The sequence below is a fragment of the Colletotrichum costaricense genome (genome assembly GCF_030867565.1).
Source record: "Colletotrichum costaricense strain IMI 309622 chromosome Unknown Scaffold_17.1, whole genome shotgun sequence".
In the NCBI taxonomy this organism is placed as follows: domain Eukaryota; kingdom Fungi; phylum Ascomycota; class Sordariomycetes; order Glomerellales; family Glomerellaceae; genus Colletotrichum; species Colletotrichum costaricense.
The window spans coordinates 763,946-783,906 of record NW_026848246.1 but is presented as its reverse complement, the minus strand read 5'-3'; the positions used below and the strand labels follow the sequence as shown (position 1 = coordinate 783,906).

At 53.9% G+C, this 19,961-nt stretch overlaps 8 protein-coding genes across 8 annotated transcripts; 3 read left to right on the top strand and 5 right to left on the bottom strand.

Annotated features, from left to right (window-relative positions):
• Positions 1-704: 704 nt before the first annotated feature.
• CCOS01_13459 (enoyl-CoA hydratase/isomerase) lies at positions 705-1,622 on the top strand (the record flags this gene model as incomplete). Its single annotated transcript, XM_060461605.1, has 1 exon — positions 705-1,622. The coding sequence occupies one exon, from the start codon at positions 705-707 to the stop codon at positions 1,620-1,622; it is 918 nt and encodes a 305-aa protein (XP_060308033.1).
• A 216-nt stretch (positions 1,623-1,838) lies between these two features.
• Positions 1,839-3,534, bottom strand: CCOS01_13458 (uncharacterized protein; the record flags this gene model as incomplete). Its single annotated transcript, XM_060461604.1, has 3 exons — positions 1,839-2,507; positions 2,591-3,078; positions 3,138-3,534. The coding sequence occupies 3 exons, from the start codon at positions 3,532-3,534 to the stop codon at positions 1,839-1,841; spliced, it is 1,554 nt and encodes a 517-aa protein (XP_060308032.1).
• Positions 3,535-6,021: 2,487 nt separating this feature from the next.
• CCOS01_13457 (uncharacterized protein) lies at positions 6,022-8,292 on the bottom strand (the record flags this gene model as incomplete). The annotated part of the gene is made up of 1 exon (XM_060461603.1): positions 6,022-8,292. The coding sequence occupies one exon, from the start codon at positions 8,290-8,292 to the stop codon at positions 6,022-6,024; it is 2,271 nt and encodes a 756-aa protein (XP_060308031.1).
• A 1,067-nt stretch (positions 8,293-9,359) lies between these two features.
• On the top strand, positions 9,360-9,599 carry CCOS01_13456 (uncharacterized protein; the record flags this gene model as incomplete). Its single annotated transcript, XM_060461602.1, has 1 exon — positions 9,360-9,599. One exon carries the CDS (start codon positions 9,360-9,362, stop codon positions 9,597-9,599), a length of 240 nt encoding a protein of 79 aa, XP_060308030.1.
• Positions 9,600-10,092: 493 nt separating this feature from the next.
• Positions 10,093-12,429, bottom strand: CCOS01_13455 (transketolase; the record flags this gene model as incomplete). The annotated part of the gene is made up of 3 exons (XM_060461601.1): positions 10,093-10,830; positions 10,917-11,078; positions 11,131-12,429. The coding sequence occupies 3 exons, from the start codon at positions 12,427-12,429 to the stop codon at positions 10,093-10,095; spliced, it is 2,199 nt and encodes a 732-aa protein (XP_060308029.1).
• Positions 12,430-14,511: 2,082 nt separating this feature from the next.
• Positions 14,512-15,527, top strand: CCOS01_13454 (short chain dehydrogenase; the record flags this gene model as incomplete). The annotated part of the gene is made up of 3 exons (XM_060461600.1): positions 14,512-15,090; positions 15,161-15,274; positions 15,327-15,527. The coding sequence occupies 3 exons, from the start codon at positions 14,512-14,514 to the stop codon at positions 15,525-15,527; spliced, it is 894 nt and encodes a 297-aa protein (XP_060308028.1).
• Positions 15,528-16,297: 770 nt separating this feature from the next.
• On the bottom strand, positions 16,298-16,888 carry CCOS01_13453 (uncharacterized protein; the record flags this gene model as incomplete). The annotated part of the gene is made up of 1 exon (XM_060461599.1): positions 16,298-16,888. One exon carries the CDS (start codon positions 16,886-16,888, stop codon positions 16,298-16,300), a length of 591 nt encoding a protein of 196 aa, XP_060308027.1.
• Positions 16,889-18,260: 1,372 nt separating this feature from the next.
• Positions 18,261-19,262, bottom strand: CCOS01_13452 (uncharacterized protein; the record flags this gene model as incomplete). The annotated part of the gene is made up of 1 exon (XM_060461598.1): positions 18,261-19,262. One exon carries the CDS (start codon positions 19,260-19,262, stop codon positions 18,261-18,263), a length of 1,002 nt encoding a protein of 333 aa, XP_060308026.1.
• Positions 19,263-19,961: the final 699 nt, after the last annotated feature.

The following is a 19,961-nucleotide window of genomic DNA, read 5'->3' as shown; positions in this document are numbered from 1 at the left end:
AAAGAAGCATTTCGCGATATTAATGAACACAATAGGCTGCAAGTAAGGGAGTCTAATATCTTTATCGACCAAGGGTATTATGGGATGCTGATCATCTACTAAGGTAATGAGTGATCTATACGAAATCTCACTGGTCAAAAACAATCAAGTGAGCCTGAAAGCCAAGATTTCTACCCGCCAAACTAGTGCCGTGCGCCTGTTTGTTCGACCAGACTCGACTTGAGCGTGGAACGGGGGTGGATAAGTTGTTCCCCACGTCTCCAGAACCAAAACCCCAACTTATTAGCATTTCCACCGAAGCTCCACCGATCTACACCGAGCCCGGTGTACCCCGCACGGAAACTAATCCCGATTACTCAAGCGAGCCGAGGCAAATGGATGTAACACATCATGTTTACCCCGGATATCCCCCAACCTCGCTAGCCTCTCGCATTCTCCATGGACTCTTTTTATACATCTCATCAGATTCAACAAAACCCTCAAAGACTCAAATCATAGAAGTTGGCACCTAATCACACCAATCGTGCGTGACACACATCGACTACAACTCAACAACTTCAAAACCTCTCTTCTGAACCTTGAACCCCGGTGAAACGTTCTCCTCCCCCCTTAAGCATCGACTCCGCCTCCGCCTCAACCACCTTCATCCACGAGCTTTACGGAGTCCCTTGTACGGGTAACATCACACAATTTCCACCTCTGCAATGTCACACACGCCCAACTTCGCCAGCCCTCCTCCCGACGTCGGCCCAGACGCCGCCGTCTCCTTCCCCCGCAAGCATATCATGTTAATCACCCTCAACCGGCCCCGCCACCTGAACTCAATCTACTCAGAACTTCACTACTCCCTCGCCCGGCTTTACGAGTGGTACGACACGGAGCCAACCCTCCGCTGTGCCGTCTTAACGGGCACCGGCCGCGCCTTCTGCGCTGGCGCGGACCTGAAAGAGTGGAACGTCCGTAACACCACGGGCAAATCCAACAACCCGTCTTCCGTCAGCGCAGACCCGGCCCCACAAGCTCCGGTGGTGACAGCCGACCACCCGGACGCCAAGCCAGGTGAAAAGTGGCCATCCACCGCCGGCTTTGGCGGACTGTCGAATCGCGGTGGGAAGAAGCCTGTTATTGCTGCTGTCAATGGTCTGTGTCTCGGTGGCGGGATGGAGATGATTATCAATGCGGACTTGGTGTACGCGTCCACGAAGGCTAAGTTTGGACTTCCCGAGGTGACCATCGGTGTCATCGCCATCGCTGGCGCTCTCCCTCGTCTGATCAAGTCCGTGGGTCGCCAACGTGCCACGGAGATGGCCCTGATTGGGAGAACGGACTACACTGCCGAGGAAATGGTATCCTGGGGACTTGTGAACAAGGTTGTGCAGCCCGACGACTTGATGGAGACTGCGCTGGGTGCCGCGGAGGCCATTGCGAGAAACTCGCCGGACTCAATCATCGTCTCGAGAGAGGGCCTAAAGACTGGGTGGGAGCCGATGGGTCCGATAGAGGCGACGGGTTTCATTGACCAGACGATTTATCGCAAGATGGAGGCAGGAGAAAACATGACTGAAGGCGTCAAGAGTTTCGTCGAGAAGAGGAAGCCGGTGTACAAGGATAGTAAGCTCTAAGGACAGCTGCGTAGCTTGGTCAATCTGAGGGAATTGTATTATTTCACTCTTGCTGTCTGCACACGAAAACATCATCTCCTTTACTGCTAGGCGGTGCGCAGACCGCGGGATATCATGAATCTCCTCCTAAAACAAATTGCGAACCCCTTTTCAGCCCGGCGGGTATGGGCCCAACCACTTATTACACTTTCCCCCCTTCCCTACGGCGGTCTTAACCTAGTGAGTGAACTCCTCCTTGTTCTCCACACGGAGAACATCTCCAGAGCCGGACTCGGAATCTTTCTCATTGAGAGCGTGTGACGCTTCGCCAGGCGTGCCCATGCTCGATTTCCAGTACAATTGCACCTTGCCGCCCGTGAAAAGTCTGTCGATCTGCTCCAAGCTGAGGTTCTGCGTCTCGGGGTAGAAGAAGTAGATGAGAGGGATGAAGAAGGCGTTGAAGATGCAGAAGTAGACATAGGTTCTCCACCCAATGCTCTTGATACTGACGGGCGTGATCTCGACGACGAGGAAGGTAAAGATCCAGTTCGAAGCGGTCGCGAGGGCGGCGGCACGGGTACGGATGGCCAAGGGCGCATATTCGGCAGGCAACAGCCACGGGATGGCGAGCAAGCCGACGGCGAAGAAGAAGTTGAAGAGGAAGAGCATGACGATGGCGACGATTCCGGCGGGGACGCTGCCGTTGGAGACGGTGCCTGCGAGGATTGCCATGCATGCGCATTGCCCGGCGGCGGCGAACAGCATGAGCTTTCTGCGGCCGAGGCGGTCGATGATCCAGATAGGGATGAGGGAAGAGAAGAAGTAGGCGACACCGTTGAAACCTGCGAGCAGGAGGGAGAGGTTGTGTGACATGCCGACAGACTCCTGGAAGATGACCGGGGCGTACTGGGACAAGTTAGCATCACGGCTCAGGTGAAGCTGGGTATATCATCTGCCCAACTTGAGGGTAAATGCAGGAGAAAGCTTACATATGTGATCAAGTTGATACCACTCAGTTGTTGCATGAACTGGCCACCGATACCCAACAAGGTCCGGTAGAGGAACTTTTGGTCGCCGTTCTTGAACATCATCTTGAAGCTACCAGTATTGGCAGCCTCTCGCTCCTCTCTGATGGCAGCTTGAATCTCGGCCAGGTTTCGCTCCAGCTTGGGCTCGTTCTCGGTAATGGACGTGGCGTCCTTCTCCACCGCCCAGAGGATGTGCTTGGCCTCATCGTGGCGGTCGTGGGCAATGAGCCATCTGGGCGACTCAGGCAACACCAGGATTCCGAGGAAGGTAACCAGGGCGAACAAGATCTGCAGGGCGAGAGGGAAGCGGAACTGAGCGTCGTTGGAGACGTAGCTCATGCCGTAGTCCACCCAGTATGCGGACATGACGCCAAAGATGTTGATGGCTAGTTCAATAGCAAGACCTTTGCCGCGATTATCCGCCTTCATGAGTTCCGAGTGCCACACAGCTGCCGGGAATTAGCGTCACCTGTAACCGTGATGAGGAAGTCATGAAAAAGTGACTCACGAATAGTACTAGTATTCATGCCATTACCAAGTCCAGCAACGATGCGTCCCACAATCATCTGCGGGATCCCAAAAGCAGAAGCCTGCAGCGCGGCACCGATACTCAGCACGACGCACCCCAGCATGATGCACTTGCGGCGTCCGAGTCTTTCACCGACAAGGAGGCAGAAGATGGCACCAAAGAAACATCCAATCTCGTAAATGGCCACGACGGTGCCCTGCAGCGAGGAGCTGCCGCCGCCGCCGTTGGTGGTGTCGATTTCAGGGAACGTCCGGGTGAAGGCGTAGCCGGTGAGCAGGCCGGACATGACGCCCTGGTCATAGCCGAAGAGGAGGAAGCCGGAGCCGGCCGTGGCCGTGATGGCCCAGTTGAGAGGCCTTCCGACGAGGATGGTCATGGTGAACGTGGTGTATGATTGGAGAGACGATGAGGGAAATGCGGCTGAAAGGATGGAAATAACCTCACGCGATTGGGACTGGATCGCGAGATGAGATTGAGAAGGGAAAAAAAGAGACGAGATGACTCGAGGCCAGGGAGGTGGACAAAGAACGGACCCCTCTTGTTTCCACGATGGATGGGGAATGTGGTTCTATATGTACCGATCCAAGCATGCCACGCAAAGCAAAGGGAAAAAGTCTTTGGTGTTGAAGGAGAAAAAGGGTACACTGCAGCCGCTAGCTCCAATCTCTTCTTGGCCAGTCTGTTCTTCTTCCCGTTGTTTGAAGCAACGTCATTTGATTGCTGCAAAACCTTGTAGAGACTCAAGTGTGTCAAGTCGGCTGCATCTTTTCCCACCTTGAAGATGGGAGAGGAGAGTCCCTCTCTCCCCCCACAAAGAGTACCGCAATGCGGGGACCCCAGCGCGGAGGTTGATTAAGCCAAAGCAAAGACAACATGCTGACGGGGTGAAGAGGACCAGGAGGGTTGTACTTGGGATACAGTCCCTGGCCTGGCTACGGTTTCTGCGGGCAGTTGGACGCGCATAGTTGGGTGAGAATGGCTGTCCAAATGACTCGCGACGGGGTAGACTTTGAACAGAGTACCGTTGTCCTATTTGCTCCAAGCTCGCGAGTTTCCGGGATGCGGGCGCGAAAGAATTTTCCCCCTCTCAGCCTCCCAATTCTAACGGTATTAGAGACTAGGAAGTATATGGCTACGAACAACGTTGTATGCATTTCCTACATGCAGGCGGAACCGTCCTTCTCGCCCAACCTCCGGATAGGCTTGTTTGCTTTACGCAATTACTTGGGACTCTGGGAGAAAAAGCCAAGGTTCCGTCTGCGAATCCGGGGGGCTATTGCTGGAGGGGTTAGAGTCTTAAGAGACTAAACGGACAGGGACAAGGGTGAAAATCGCCGAGCTTGGGCCATGGCGTAAAGATGCGTGGAGCTGCCTTCTGCAGGAAGATAAGGAAGTTGAAAGCGCTTTTTCTTTCTTTTTCTTTTTTCCTTTTTCACTGTGACCGGTGGGATTTCACCCGTTCATCCTCTTCCTGTGCCTCTTCGGTGCTCCGGCTCTCTCCGAGGCGTAAAGCCAACAACGGCCGACCAAATATGGCTGTATAAGACTCCCTTCGCGTGTCTTTTCAGGCCGGCGTCGACGCCCTCCCATAATTATTATCTAATTCCAGGAAAGGCCACTCGTAGCGCCTTGTTCGGGAAGAAAGCAAGCAAGTTGCCGCTGAGCCGCTGGACAAGACCTGCGGCTCGACCTGCCACACACTCCATGGCTCCAAACCCTTGACGGACTTTTCTCCGATCTTGTCGCCAATGCGAATCTGTCCAAGCAGAACCGAGTATTCCTCTTCCTCGTCTAAGCAAGATCCCTGTGGCTTGGTGGCTGGACAGGTCTACTTGCCGCGGGATGATGAACGCCGCAGTGGCAGCACCAACTAAATAGGTGCTATAGCAATCAACGTGGTGGCCTTTCAACTGCCGGGACGCGTGAAACCACATCTGATCAGCCACATCTCAAGGTACCTCATCTCGAATGCGCCTCGGGTTGCCGTCCCGATCGCATCCCCTGTCGAGGGAAGTACATCTCAGCCATCTCATGGGTAGCGTAACTGTGAGGACCGGGACCGAGCCAAAACAACCGCGCTTATTTCATCCCTCGAACCATCCCTAGCAGGAGACGGGGAAATGAGGTCATCCTCGTACTTTTTGTCTCACCCCGGCTGGTCCCTGGTCACTCCTCCGCAAACCCGCATGAACGCTGCACCATGGGGAGGCTTCCGCCTGCCGCCAGTAAGCCGCTACGGAGTACTTGGTCTCCGTAGTATTAGCAGTATTACTCGCGGGCAGCTTCCTGGGGATGGAAGAGGGTGGGAGGGGGGAAGGGGAAAGTGTGGAGATGATGACCCACGCCTTTGACCTTGGAAAAACCGTCTTGTCCCGACATCTGTACCCGCCAATCTCGTCCCGTGGGGCAGCTTTCCTCGGACCAAATTGGATCCCAACGTCAGATTGTTAACCCGCGGGGGTGGTGGGAGGGGAGGAGGGGCGCGGCGCTTGTTTCTTGATGCTAGCCTCGGATTCCAGCAGTTCGGAGACCGCGTGCCTGTCAACCACTGTAACGGGTCCTTGACTGAGTCGCGTGGTTTTTCTTTGAAGTCATGAGGTATCAGTAGTAACGGTAATGCCACGCGCGGGAGGTATTCTTCATAGACTTGATGCTGATCCGATACTAGAGCCGACGCAGAATATTGACGCGTTACGTGGAGGTCTCGTTGCGCCAATGCCTTCCCGAGCGGCTAGAGCTGCTCACACGAGATTTAGTGTCAGAGCACTTCATTCCATCTTTAAATCATCAAAGTAGAAGAAAGAGAAAGAGAGAAACATAACGTAACGTAAGAAAAGTCTTTGTCTCGTTCGTCACCGGGATACTAACCGTCTCCCAAGTCACCCCAAAACTCCTTCAGGTCATCTGCCCTCCACTTGGTGCCCCATCCGCTCTCTGTCTCGATCTTTTCTAGTAACTCTAGTATCGCGCGATGCTCCGCGGGATGGCTCATGCAACGTCCCGCAATCCATAGGGGCTGGACGCTGTTGGTCCACGCCCCGTGGTGATGATTAGTCATTGAAATCCCGCAAATCTGCCTGGCGTGCCAGAGCGCTGAGCGAGGCCTCGGCGATAGTCGTAGAGAGGCTGGCCTGTTCTGCAGCATCAAGAGTGACGCTGTGTGGTATAATTGATTCCCTGAGATGGCGGCAGGGTTGCTGTACAAGATCTTCGGGAAGGGTTCCGCGTCCGATGAGGGTATCGACATGATGTGCTGCATCTCGGATGGCCGGCGGCTGTGCCAGTCTTCGACATATCTCCAAAGCTTCATCCACCGTACTCGATATCTCATGTCATTTCTCGGCCCGTCAAAGAATAGTCCACCTGGATTTGCCTTGGCTAGTGGAGCAAGCAAGTCGAGAACCTGGGCACACAGATAGACTGCGTAGTTGGCCCACATATCGTGGCCGGGGTTGGTGAGGAACAAACCAGCGTCTGTTTCGAGATCGACAGGTGATGCCCAATGGTTGACGGGTATCAAGGTCTTGACCGACGAAATGAGGCCACCGCAGACGTCCATTCTGACAAAACACCAAAATAACGCCTGCTCGACGCCACCCACAAAACCGTTCATCCCGACGGCCTCCATCAGACTGGCGCAGCCGTCGAGATGTCTGCGCCAGGCTTTGGGGGAACAGCTGGCCATTTCTAGAACGCAGAGCACAACGCATGAGGCTATAACGGCTGTTGTCCGCGTCGGCAGTTGGGGTAAGAGTAGGTGTATTGCTTCTTGATAAAGAGCCAGGCTCTGGTCTGTAGGCCGACTCCTGTCTTTGAGCTCCATTTGTCGGGCTGAAAGAGCCAGCATAGAATACCGCAAATGATCGTGTGACCGGGCCATTGTTGGGAGAGAATGCTGAAAGTGACGCTGATTGTCGAATTTGTCTAGCCAGGGAGAGATTTCGTCCACCCAGTTCTTCCATAGCGCGCACTCCTCCTCCAGTGGAAGACGAGGGGGCTCGTGATCAGAAGATATCTCGCCAACCGTCTCGACCGCCTCATTCGACGAAGAAGGCCCGGAGCTGGCGTCAATGGATCTTCGTCTGGAGTTCTGGCCAGAGGCCGGTGATGCTGGTCTCGTAGGACCATTGGAGCGAACCTCTTGGATGAGATGGTTTCGCAACGTAGAATGGAGCTCGTGGTATGCCGAGCCTGGCAAAAAGATACCATCTTCGTAGGAGCCTTCGGGCGTGAACATCTGGTCCATAAAGTCGAACGGCGCATCCATCATAGGGTCGATGGCTAAGGTTGTGACTGGAAGACCGGTGACAGTGGAAACGGGAAGCTCGTGCGCTCCTTGGCCTGCGCCTCCCTGGCTTAGGTAGATGAGATTTGCAACAGCGCTGTCGGTGATGACTTGTGATGCTGAGGAGGGTGAAGCCTGGAAGTCCATGCGGTCGCCTGTAGGATGGTGTCCTTTGTCACTCGCCGCATCCTCCCGCCGTGTCGAGGGTGTCAGAAGGGAGCCATAGCCCGGGATGGAGACGTGGTCCGTCGGCGCAGAGCTAGGGCCAGATGAAGATAATGTCCTCTTTGCTGTGCTCGATCCCGCAACAGATGCAGTGTTGCCGCCGGCCGTGGAGGTGGTGTAGGATACGGGACTGTCAAAGTTCTTTGCGTCATCGTCTTCGTGCTGCGGGCCGTGTATTCCGCTCTCGATGGGTGATATATCCGGTTCATGCTCTCGATCTGAATCATAGTCGTGGAAGCCGGGCGGTAGGTGATAGTCGCGGATGACCTCGCTGGTGACGTCGAGTATCTCAAAGTGACGACGAGGTGGCGGCCGCCGAGCCTTCTTCATCGACGGGTGATCCTGCAATATCGTCTGGGCGTTCTCGGCCCGGAATGTTACCTTGATACCCCATTCGCAAATCTCCTTCCGCCTTGAGCACCCACCGCAGGCCGGACGGCCCTCGTCGCACTTGCGCTTCTTGCGGCGACAGTTGAGACAGCCCGTCCGGGTCCGGGTCCTCTTCTTCTTTGCCGGCGGAGGTCCATCGGCCGCTGCCGTGGCCGGGTTGGTCGGGGGACGTGGGCCCCTGTCATCGTCGACGACGGGAGACGGCTGGCGTTGCGTCTCGTCGTCGGCGGCCATGATGGAGTCGAGCTCATCGGCACGAGCTGTGGGCGTGGTCTAGACCGTCTGGACTCGGGCATCCGAATTCGCAATCCGTAAGCGCAGCGGCAACTCTCCGGTGTGGTGGAACTTGACACAAATCCGCTGCAGAACGGGTGGTGCCGGGGGTATGTCCCCCTCCACAATTGGAAAGAGATAAGAAAAGGGAAACTGGTTGAAAGGGTGAAAAAGGTTATGTGAGATGTTCGTGGAGCAAAAAGCGCTTCGACATGCGTTTCCACGGAGGAGCGGGCGCGGCTGTGAGTAGGTCGAAATGGAATGTGTATAAGGCAAGGAGAGGTAAAATAATATGGGCCACGTCGGTGAACCCTCGAGCCCCAATGGTCAGGAGCCCGGACTTGGAACAGCCGTTGAACGTAGTGAAGGGTAGTAGGAGAGAAAAAGGTATCTTGCGGGATTGCGTTAGCTCCCCGGTCCGCAAGACGTGTGATATCAAACAAAGTTTACTATTCACATCTGCCGAGAGCCAGACATCCGCTGTACCCCGGCGCTTGGCAACATGCAGTCAACGAACTTCAGATCGACTTGTTGATGCCCAATGGCAGCAGCCTCTTCACAGCAGTGTGATCGCAACTGACTCCCTGCTCTGCCGTTGATTATGATGAAGACTTGTGAGGGCGGCTGCGTATTCGGCCGTGGCTGAGGGAGCTATGGCACCCAGACAATGACAATGCCACGGGGAGGCAGACAGACGAAAAAAACAGAGACACACACATGAGGGAGAGATTCTGCGGGGAGAAAGTCTGGGGGAAGCTGTAAGCGGTGTCGGACGGACTCTGCTAAACTGGCGTCTCCTGTCTATCCGTAGCCGTCTGCCGTAGAGCTAAGAAGATTGGCCCGGGGATGGCAAGGGGGATCCTTGTTGACTCCGACTTGGGACAAACTCTGCACAGTCTCGCAGCCCCAAAAGCCCCCAACAGCCCTCGTCACGGGTGGCACTCCTCTTCTTGGGAGCTCCCCGTTACGCCCGTCAACCCCGCCATCCTTTCTTAGACCCTCCGTCTAGCTAGCCGTGGGAGCGAAGGATGAGTTCGTCTTTGAGGCTTTGTGTTGTGGTAATTGTTGGAGTAGCACTCCACAAACCCCCCACACCCTGTCAGCAAAAGGAACCGACAGCAACCCTCAAGCTTTTCTCACCCTCGTTCCAGATCCTGCCTTCGGACTTGCGTAAGATCTTGTTAAGCGGCGTCTCCGGTCTCGGTGTTCTCGGGCTCCAAAACAATTGTTTTTTACGGTTTTGGGTAAGGTGTGTGAGATTGACATGAAGACCAGATGAGAGTGAGTTGAGGCGCATGTCTGTAAACTCATACGTTAGGGCTCGGCTCTCATTCAAATCTCACCTGAGAAAGCAGCAATAAGATATACAACCTCAAAGTGCGATCTTCACCACGTCAACCGGTCGAAATGAGCCCAATCAAACCTCACCCACAGCGAGCCATCTATGCGACAGCAGTTCACTCCAATGACTCGGGATGCAACCAGCTGACGGCCTGCTGCAGCCTCGACGTCGTTCATACTTCCAAAAACGAACAAATTCGTGACTCTTTCGCACTCAATTATTATCGAGAATCAAGGGTAATCCGTGTTCTATGCAATTCCGTTGCCTGCCGAATTCTCCCCCATTGCCCTGAACGCCGCTAGTGACCCCATTTCCGTTACCGAACCCGCCCTATCCAAAACTTTTCCGTCAAAAGAAAAACAGTAGAACCACCTCATCTAAAAAGGGGCTTTCATAGATGATTCATGGATGATGACGTCTTAGTGGTGGTGAACAGGGTTAAGGTCGCGGAACTCGCCCCTGAGGCTGTCGACCCCGTTTGCTCTAACCTCCTCGACAAGCTTGGCGACCTCGGGCGCGATGACAGCCTCGTCAAAGCCGAAGTACTTGTACGCGTCGGGGCCGGGAAGCGAGTGTCCGAAAGAGCTCATCGAGTAGCCGGCGTCGGCGTAGCGCTCCCACCCATTGACGGCGTAGGCCTCGATAACGACGCGCGGCGCCTTGGAGCGGTACTGCAACACCTCGCGCTTATACTCAATCGGCTGCTGGTCAAAGACGCGCTGGCACGGGAAGCTGACGATGCGGGCCTTGATGCCGTGCTTCTCTGCGAGTAGCTTGGCCGTCTTGACGGCAAAGACCATTTCCGCGCCGACGCCGATAAGTGTGACGTCGGCGTCCTGGGCCTCCTGGAAGACGTAGGCGCCCTTTTGCACGCCGTCGCGCGAGGAGAATTGAGGGTATTGCTCGAGGTTCTGGCGGGAGAGGGAGATGATTGTGGGGGCATCCTTGGCCTCCATGGCCAGGATAAAGGCGCCAGCCGTCTCTTCGCTGTCACAGGGTCGGATGTAGAGGAGATTCGGCATCGCGCGGTAGAGGGCCGGCAGGGCGATGGGCTGGTGGGTGGGGCCGTCTTCGCCGGTTCCGATCGAGTCGTGCGTCGCGATGTGAATCTGTTGGAGGCGCTGAAGGGCACCCATACGCACACCAGGGGCGGCGTACTAATGAGACAGGTCAGAACCCATTCGGAAGTTATGGTGGATAGATTCTAAGAGGAGCGCTTGGGAGAGATAGAGAGGGAGCTCACGATGTAGAACATGAAGAAACTAGAGGTGACAGGGAGGATGGTGCCCTTGTTGAAGGCAGCCAGACCGTTGGAGATGGAAGCCATAGCATGCTCACGGATGCCGTAGTGGATGTAGCGGCCAGAGTAGTCGCCATTAATGCCGCATGAAGTTCGCAAGCCAGGCTAAGGATTGTCAGTATCATCCGTAAGAGTAGCGCCATCATCATCTACTTACGTTCTGAAAGTCAACCTTGCCCTTCCAAATCATGTTCACCGAGGGAGACAAGTCTGCAGTACCGACCATCAGGTTGTTCACCCCAGCGGCGATGGGGTTGCAGACCAAACCTGCGGACTTTCTTGAAGGAGTAGGAGCCGTAGGGAAGTCCTCCTTGGCGGGGATAAACTTGCGCCAGTCGTCGACCCATTCTCCAGAAACACGCTTCTTGAACTCAGCAGCGAGCTCCGGGTGCTCACGAGAGTATCCCTCAACCAGCTGGTTCCACTCGGCCTCAATCTTCTCACCGCGGGACACGGCCTGACGGAAGTAGTCATAGACCTGGTCCGACACAACAAAGTGCTTCTCAGGGTCCATGCCAAAGGTCTTCTTAATGTTAGCGACGTCGGCAGCACCAAACGCGGCACCGTGAGCCTTGGCGTCACCAGCAACGGCGCTGCCAACTCCAATGACGGTGTGAATGTTGATGAAGGTAGGCTTGTCCTTGCTGTTGCGAGCCTGGTCCATGGCGCGGACGATGGCCTCGAGGTCCCAGTTGCCGTCCTCGATTTCAATGACGTTCCAGCCACAGGCGCGCATCTTTGTGTTGACGTCCTCGGTGTTGCAGAGGTCGACGCTTCCGTCGCAGGTGATTTGATTATTGTCGTACATGACGACGAGGTTGTTCAGCTTCCAGTGGCCGGCGAGCTGGATCGCCTCCATGGCAACGCCCTCCTGCAGACAGGCGTCTCCGATCATGCACCATGTCATGTTGTTGACGACGGGGAAGTTGGGACGGTTGTAGGTAGCGGCGAGGTGCTTGGTAGCAACAGCAAGACCAACAGCATTGGCGATACCCTGGCCCAGCGGGCCGGTCGTCACCTCGATACCCTCATGCTCGATCTCGGGATGGCCGGGGCAGATTGAGTCGGTGCGGGCGGAGTGGTATGACTTGAGCTGTTCCATAGTCATGTTCTTGTAGCCGGTCAAGTGCAGAAAGCTGTACTGGAACAGACAGGTGTGGCCATTTGACAAGACAAAACGGTCCCGGTTGAAGTAGTTTGGGTTCTTGGGCGAGTACTTCATGGCGTACTTCCAGAGAGATGTGCCGATGGCTGCCATGCCCATGGCACCGCCCGGGTGGCCACCCTTGAACTGCTCACACAGATCGGCAATAAGACAGCGGAATGTGCGGAGAACGAAATCGACCTCCTTCTTCTCGGAATCGGTGAGCTGGAACTGGCTGTTGGTGCCGTTGAGAGATTTGGCGGCCACGATGCCCTGAGCCACGGGCTCTGAGGGAACTGCACTGGGAGCCATTTTGATGTGTCGACGGGTTATTAAGGAATGAGGGTATCTCGGTTTTGTGGTTATGAGGGGTAGCAGTAGCAATTGGCCGTCGGGTTTCTTGGTCGACTGTGCTCGGTATAGTGAACGTAAAGTAAGGGCAATACGTGACGCAATCGTAAGGAGGATGCAAAGAAGCACTTGGTATCAATGAGGTTCTCTTGCTTGGGAGTGAGAGAACAATTCTGGAAAAAGATGATGAGATAGCAAAGACAAAGACGGAGGGCATTTCATTGCGGCCATTTCAACAGATATAATCGTGGGCAACGGTGCAACTTGAGACCCCTCTGCGTGGTTGATATGACCGCTTTAGGATGGAGAGTGGGATGGCCAGCAATGCGAAGCAGTGCAGTATAAGGAAAGTAGCGCTTAGGTTTTCCGTTTTGGGGTGAGATTGGAGTCGGCAGAAGAACAGCTCCAGTGTCACTTGACGAAGCTGAAATTTAGTCTGAGGAAGGGTGGCTAGACTTCTAGAGACTGTGTGCATTGCGTGCCCGTTTTGGTCTCAGGGTTAGCAGAAGCGCAACGAAATACTCGGACGATGGAAAGCTTCCCAAAAAAAAAAAAAGTTGAGATTGAAACAGAAAATGAGTAATTCTGCACGACACTGATATGTTCGGCTTGCTGCGAGTAACCTAAGACAAGATGAGGTGGGCAAAATGAATAACCGCAAAAAAAAAGAAAAAAAAGAAAGGGAAGAATGCCGAGCTCTCGGCGACTGAGTAGCTCTGGGGGATTTGATGATTGGACGAAGCGGTTAAAGTGCGGGTCTTTACTTTGTCCTGGCCCTGGCCCGTGCTTGACGATTTTGGAGATTCGAAGCGCCGCCGCAGTACGTACTGGACACGTGCCATAGGTACTGAGGTACCTACCTCAAGGTGCAGAGTACGAGGGCCTCTTACATAATCAGCCCTGACCACTCACCGTCTTGTCCTTCTTCCCCGCCAAAATACCCGCGGTTTTCCCCGTCCATCCTCCAGAGTTTCCGGAGTTCAAGTCGTGCAGTTCTTCCTGGTTGACGATCCACGACAGTCTCAGAGACTTTGCTGGTTTGGACGACCCAGTCTGACTTGATAAACATTTTCAAGATCCTCACCAAAGGAAGAAATGCAAACAGTTCTCTGTTCTCACAACCTAAGCTGTGAGCCTCCACAATGCCCTCTCTGCCGGCTCCCATTGCCGTCCCTTGAGATAGTTGTCCCATCGCTTCGGCCTTCTCTCAACTTTGAACCGTTCCATCTGCGGCCCAAACCGCCTCCTTATCGAAACATTGGGCTCCGATGGGCCCCGTGCATCTTGCAAATCTCCTTGGAACTATTCTTGACTCTGAGGCTTCACACACAACCATGGCCGCCGAAACCTTATCCACGAACCCATCACGATTCACCTCTGCCGCAGGCCCATCAGTCCAGTCGAGACCCTGAAATCCTGAGCAAATTCCAAACTTTCCTTTGTGCCATGCTTGTTCTGTTTCCTTTCGTCTCTCTGCCCCTCCACTCGGACGCTTGCCGACCTCTTCTCCTCGGCCCCCCATGTTCACCCTTCACCCCGCCATCTGCCAATCTGGCGTCCGCGTCCCGCCAAGAAGCGCTTCCACTTGCCCTCCCACCACCCTTCCCATTACGCCCCTCCATCTTGTCTCTCTGCGCGGACTCAATGCCGAACGCCGTCTCAAGAATTCGTGATTTCTCAATACGCACAACATTCAATCTGGGGCCCCGGCGCAAAGGGACCTTCCATGGTCGAGGCTCGGCCGGCATCTCGCAGCTTCGCACGCTTCACACAACTCCAAGCGACGCCCGTTCGTGTCCTCTCCCGTTCGCCCCGTACTTCCCGACTGCACAGTATCCCTCATATAACCAACCCGTGACCGCAATGTTTCCCGTGTTTCGAGTCTCCTACCACCAGTTCTCTCTACTCATACTCAGTATACCTTTACCCCATTCAACTTTCAACCTCATACGTGAGCCGTAGTCTGCCTTCGTAGCAACACGCATATTGTAATTCTCTTTCTTCGTTCGCCTTTCACTAAAGATACCCAATCCTTCATTCACTATGCCTCCCGTAGCAGTAAGCGACATGGACCTCCCCGCGGAGCCCGTCCACCCCCTCCCCGAAGCAAAGGATCCTCTCGCCTCTTCCGTCGCAACACCTCAGCTCTTCTCTCTCTCCAACAAGACCATCGTCATTACCGGCGGCGGCCGCGGTCTGGGCATCACCTTCGCCCTCGCCATCCTCGAAGCCGGAGGCCACGCCGCCTGCCTCGATATCCTCCCAGAGCCCTCACCCATCGAATGGGCGCACCTCACCAAGCTCGCCACCTCCAAGAACCTTTCCATCTCATACCACAAGTGCGACATCACCGACGAGGAAGCTACGGAAAAGGTCTTTGAGGAGATTGCAGACGCCGCCGACAGCCGCGGTGCTCCCTTCTGGGGCGCCGTCGCCTGCGCCGGCATCCAGCAGAAGATTCCCGCCCTCGAGTACCCCGTTGCCGACTTTGAGCGGATACAAAAGGTCAACGTCGTGGGTGTCTTTGTGACGGCGAAGCACGCCGCCCGCGTGTTGGTGAAGCGCAAGAGCAAGGGCAGCATCTTGCTCATTTCGAGCATGTCTGGAGAGATTGCGAACAGGGTAAGTGTCTACACCCCGATCTTGAAGGTTTGGTTATCATCAGAGCTTCCGGACTAACACTCCTCGCCAGGGACTGACATGCAGTGCCTACAATACCAGCAAGGCTGCCGTTCAGCAGATGTGCAGGTCTGTCGCTCAGGAGTGGGGCCAATACGGTATCCGCGTGAACACTCTGTCGCCCGGTGTAAGTTCCACTCATCCACCGTCACCGCGTTTCGTTACTAATTCATCAACAGTACATCCGGACCGCAATGACCGATCAGCTTTTGCAGGCCGAGCCTGAGGTTGAGACAACTTGGATGAGGGGAGCCCTTCTCCAGCGCCTGGGTACACCCGAGGACTTCAAGGCCCCGGCCGTCTTCCTCCTGTCCGAAGGCAGCTCTTTCATGACCGGTGCAGACCTCCGTGTCGACGGTGGACACTGCGCCTCTGCTTGATTTGTCTCTCATCATGTGAGGATGCTAGATAAAGGTTGTCTTGGATAAAACGGCGTTGGTCTCACGATATCAGATGAGGTTCCGACATTGGAAGCCTCTCACCCCTCATTGCAGCTCGCGTTGGAAAGTTCACGCAGCCGTGAGTTAACGCAAATCTAGAAGTGTAGAACGAGTATGAACAGAGCGAGCATCAATAGCGATATCATCATGTTTCCCGACTTATATGCGTGCCTTGAGTCTGGAAACAGGAAAACACCAGACGACAGCCCAACGTACGATGAGTAATATGAACACATTCACCAAGTGATGGCACTTATAGAGGATGCACTGAGCTCTTATTGGGTATTACCAGAATGCAAACGATGTGTCACCCTCATAACGCCTTAAACGCCTAATGTAGTTTACAGCAGTCCATCTCTAAAGGCCTATGGCTGTCGTTTGTGCTTGCTCGGACCTCCTCATTAATCAAGCTCTATCGGTCAAGCAACCTTCCCAATGCTTTACTTTTAACCAAGGTAGCTTGATGCAATAGGTTTCCATCCCTGCTCAGGCGTATTTCTCCTCATCGCCCTGAATCTTCAACGCCGTCTTCGCCATTTTCAGTATATGTTGTACGCAGGCCTCGTACAGTGGCGGTGGTGTTGGTAGAGAAGATCCTTGCTGCGCTAATCCATGGAGTGTTGTACCGTTGATGAAGATCATATACCTTCCACTCTATTGTAGTAGAATTATCTCCATCCTAATAATTCCCTAGTAGCTCAGCAAGCATCCTACTTCTGCTGCTTCGGTTGCTTGTGGCAGGTGAGTTTGCCCCCTTCATTAACCCAAAACTCATCCTTGGGCTTCCTAGACTCATTAAGATCCATTCCCAGCCAGATCTTAGCCTGGATCACCTCATCGTTGTCCTTCTTACAGTCGCAGGTCAAGTAGGTGCCAGCAGGCAACCCGTCCTTTGGCACAAGAGAGCTGCCGACAGTGCACATGCCGCAGTGATCGCGAATTTTCTTCTCATTGAGATTATTCCACCCGAGAACGCCCTTGACGGGGTCAAAGATGACGCACTCGTCAACGTTGACGTACGTCGGCTGGCCAAAGTTGCCATCCTTGTCGGTACAGCACGCCTCGAAAAAGAAGTCACCGTTGTAGGGGCCGAACTTGCCCTTATAGGTGCGAGCCTGGATGCAGCGTCCGCCGAGGAAGTCTGCACGCTGATTTTGGCGGTTAGGAAAGGTGGCGAGGCGCTTCAGGCAGAGTTCCGGGTTAGCCGAGGGGGGGATGGAAATTTTGGCTGGGCCACCTTTGGCTGAAACTGTGTTGGTCATGGCAGCGATGGCGAGAACGAGGAGAGATGAGAACTGCATTATGACGGCGTTCGGGTTGTTTGAGCTGTTTGGTGGGTGTTGGTAGAGTGAGATGGTGTTCTTGATATGAGTGTGATGTGACGTTGGAGTAGAGCTGTCTGAGAATCTGAAAACGAGTAGATGAGTGGATGGTGTGTTCTGAGCTTTTGAGACGTAGTGGAGAGAGAATGGGATTGATCATAGAATCTATGAACAATTACGGGAGAAAGACTTTGTTTCTATACCTATTCTCATGGTACCTCTGCTACCACCAATGCCATCGGAGATAGAATGAAGGTTTCTTGGCCTCAGGAAGTTATGGTCAAGACCATGTAAGACCCTGTGAAGCCTGCAAAGCCGTTGGGACCTGAAACCCTAAAACGCCATTCGAATATCAAGGTATACTGAAACGGGTCGACGGGAGTAGTAAAGAATTACATCCTTTCCGCATTCATGTCCCTGATCCTTAGATATACGAACCAAAAGCCTATATGAGGAGCTGATTTGGAGAAAAGATGACATGCGGGGATCCTTTTGTTGACGACATCCGCACTCAATGAAATAGCCTGGGCATAGATGCACAAAATAAGAAAACTCTCAAAAACTCAGGCGCTACATTCCCAGAGACAAGTCAAGCTATCAGAGCATCCGTTCCCATCCAGTGAAGCGGATAAGCTCAAGGTTGACTCCATCAACAGTGGATCCCCTAATCTCACGATGTCCGCGTTGCGGGCTGCCTGCAGTGGGGTTTAGGGCTTCACTTCCACAATCTCGATATCAATAACAGCTGGTCGGTTAGCTCAGTTGGTTAGAGCGTGGTACTAATATTTCATCAGAAATGTTGAGTAATGCCAAGGCCGGGAGTTCAAGCCTCCCACTGATCAATCTTTTGCTTTTGGTCATCAGGGTTGCTGTCAAACGCCTCACACGCATCGTGGAGTCTTGGGAGACAAGGACTTGTATAGATGCGGGAGAACTTAGGCTCACAAGGTATGTCAGACTCGATTTCGCCGCCATGAAATGAGTCACGCGTATTGTCAACTTCTGTGGAGACCTGTAGAAACTCGGCTTTACCATGCAATCACCAAAGTCTGCTTGATTCATGCCAGGAATTATGCTAAGTCACAGGATGGACATAGTTGTTACATGGGCATGTGGAAATCGATTGTCAGATACCTAGCTCGAACGGTTGTTCATCCGTAAATGTGACCAAGCCTGCGGTAACCCTTCCACCAGGAGACAGCAATGCGAGTATTGATTATTGTATGAAAAGCCTATACCTACTTACTCATCAATACCACATCCGGAATAACCTTGACCCAAGGCTATGTGAATTATTACGTCTCGTTCTTCATCATCTTTCCGTTGTGCATGAAACCTTCTAGTTGCCTGGTCACATGCTCATCGGAGACACAACGTCAAGTTGATCTTCTTTCCTCGTCGCGTCAAGCTCATACCTGGGTCTAGCGCCATCAAGCTCGACAGTTCGCTCGACTGTCTCCAGCTCACTAGGGCGGCGGGTACCCTTATGAAAGTATTTGGCCTCGGGCTTGCCACGTCCCTCTTCCGTTTCCCCAGTCAGCGTAACTCCCTCTATCGTCTTTTGCTTCCGTTTTCTAATGAAGAGGATCCCCGCGACAATCAGTGCGGCACCCGCCACGCATCCGACTGCTGCTCCAACTTTGACTCCAACTGGGATTCCGGTCTGCTCTTCGCTGGCCGGAGATGTTGTGCCAGTCGACTCAGACCGGGTGCCTGTGCTGGATGCTGTGCCTGTCCCGGTCCCGACAGATGTTGCGCTGGGTGTAACTGAGGCCAAAAGTGTAGACGTAGCTGTTGACAGACCAGCCGGCGTTGCAGTCAAAGAGCACGAAGTGGTAGTAGTGAGAATATGCGCCCAGTAGTAGCTAAGCTGAAGGGTGGAGATAGATGTCGCCGTGCAGAAGTAGTTGGCGGTGCCGTTGTCCCGATACACGCCCTTGTAGTCTGGCTTGCAACACCATGCGCCAGTATCTGGCTTATCATTGACAGTATCATTTGCTACCCACATACTCCATGATGGATCAGGGCACTGGGCTGTTAGTACGATACTCGTCTCGGTGTATCGCACTGGGGAACGGCGCGAGGTACCTTGGGGTGAGTATATGCCGAGGACGAGCAGTCGGTGGAGTCTAACAAAGACAAAGAGCGTCAGCAGATGATGCAGAAGTGAGAAAGGTATCAAGATGTATTCACGAACCTGGGCAGCAGTAGTTCCCATCGTAGCTGCCGTTGCCCGCACACGACAGCCCCGAGGGACAGCATCGAACTTGGAGTCCTCCGGCTTTTCCACATTCAAAGGGGGCATCCTGGGGACAGGAAGAACTGGGAAACCGAAGAGACCAGCCGCCAGCATAGTTGCATTCTTGAGCATAGGCCACATGTATGGCAACGAGAAAGGCACTGAGCATAATTCGAAAAATGGGCCGCCAAGGGCTTGCACCGGGACACGCGACAACCATGCTGTTGAACAGAAAGCAACTTTAAACGCTAGCAGTATGTATAATATGTGTAACTAGGAAGACAGATGGACTAATTCCGGAAGACGGAAATCGCGGGGACTGCTCTGATATTCAACAAGCCGCTGGGGGAAACCAAGGGATACGCAGGCGTGTATCTCTGTCGCCTATGACGGGAGGACGGGAGACTACCCCTCTTCTCTTTCAAGTCAGCCCTGCAAAACAGCGACATGCGACACAAACCTCGAATCGAATCGATTGGATAGAATCTGAGATAAGTCTACTTTAGCTATGCCATGACCGCTGCAAGTTTCTTATTGTGTCCTACCGAGGGCTGGAAAGGGATACCGCTATGTTGTGCATATTCATATCGCCTTGTGAGTGGACAGAATATCAGCCACTCCAGAAATCCAGCCCCTCGGAATGCAAGAGGGACAACGATAACCAAACTTCAGGTCAGAAATTAGCGCAGGCAACGGCCTCTAGAGAACGGCTGGGTGTGGCTTCCCAGGCAGCCGCCACCACATATTAATGATGTTTGCCACGAATGAAGGAATACCACTGACATAAATTTGAAGTCCGATGACTCGCAGGGC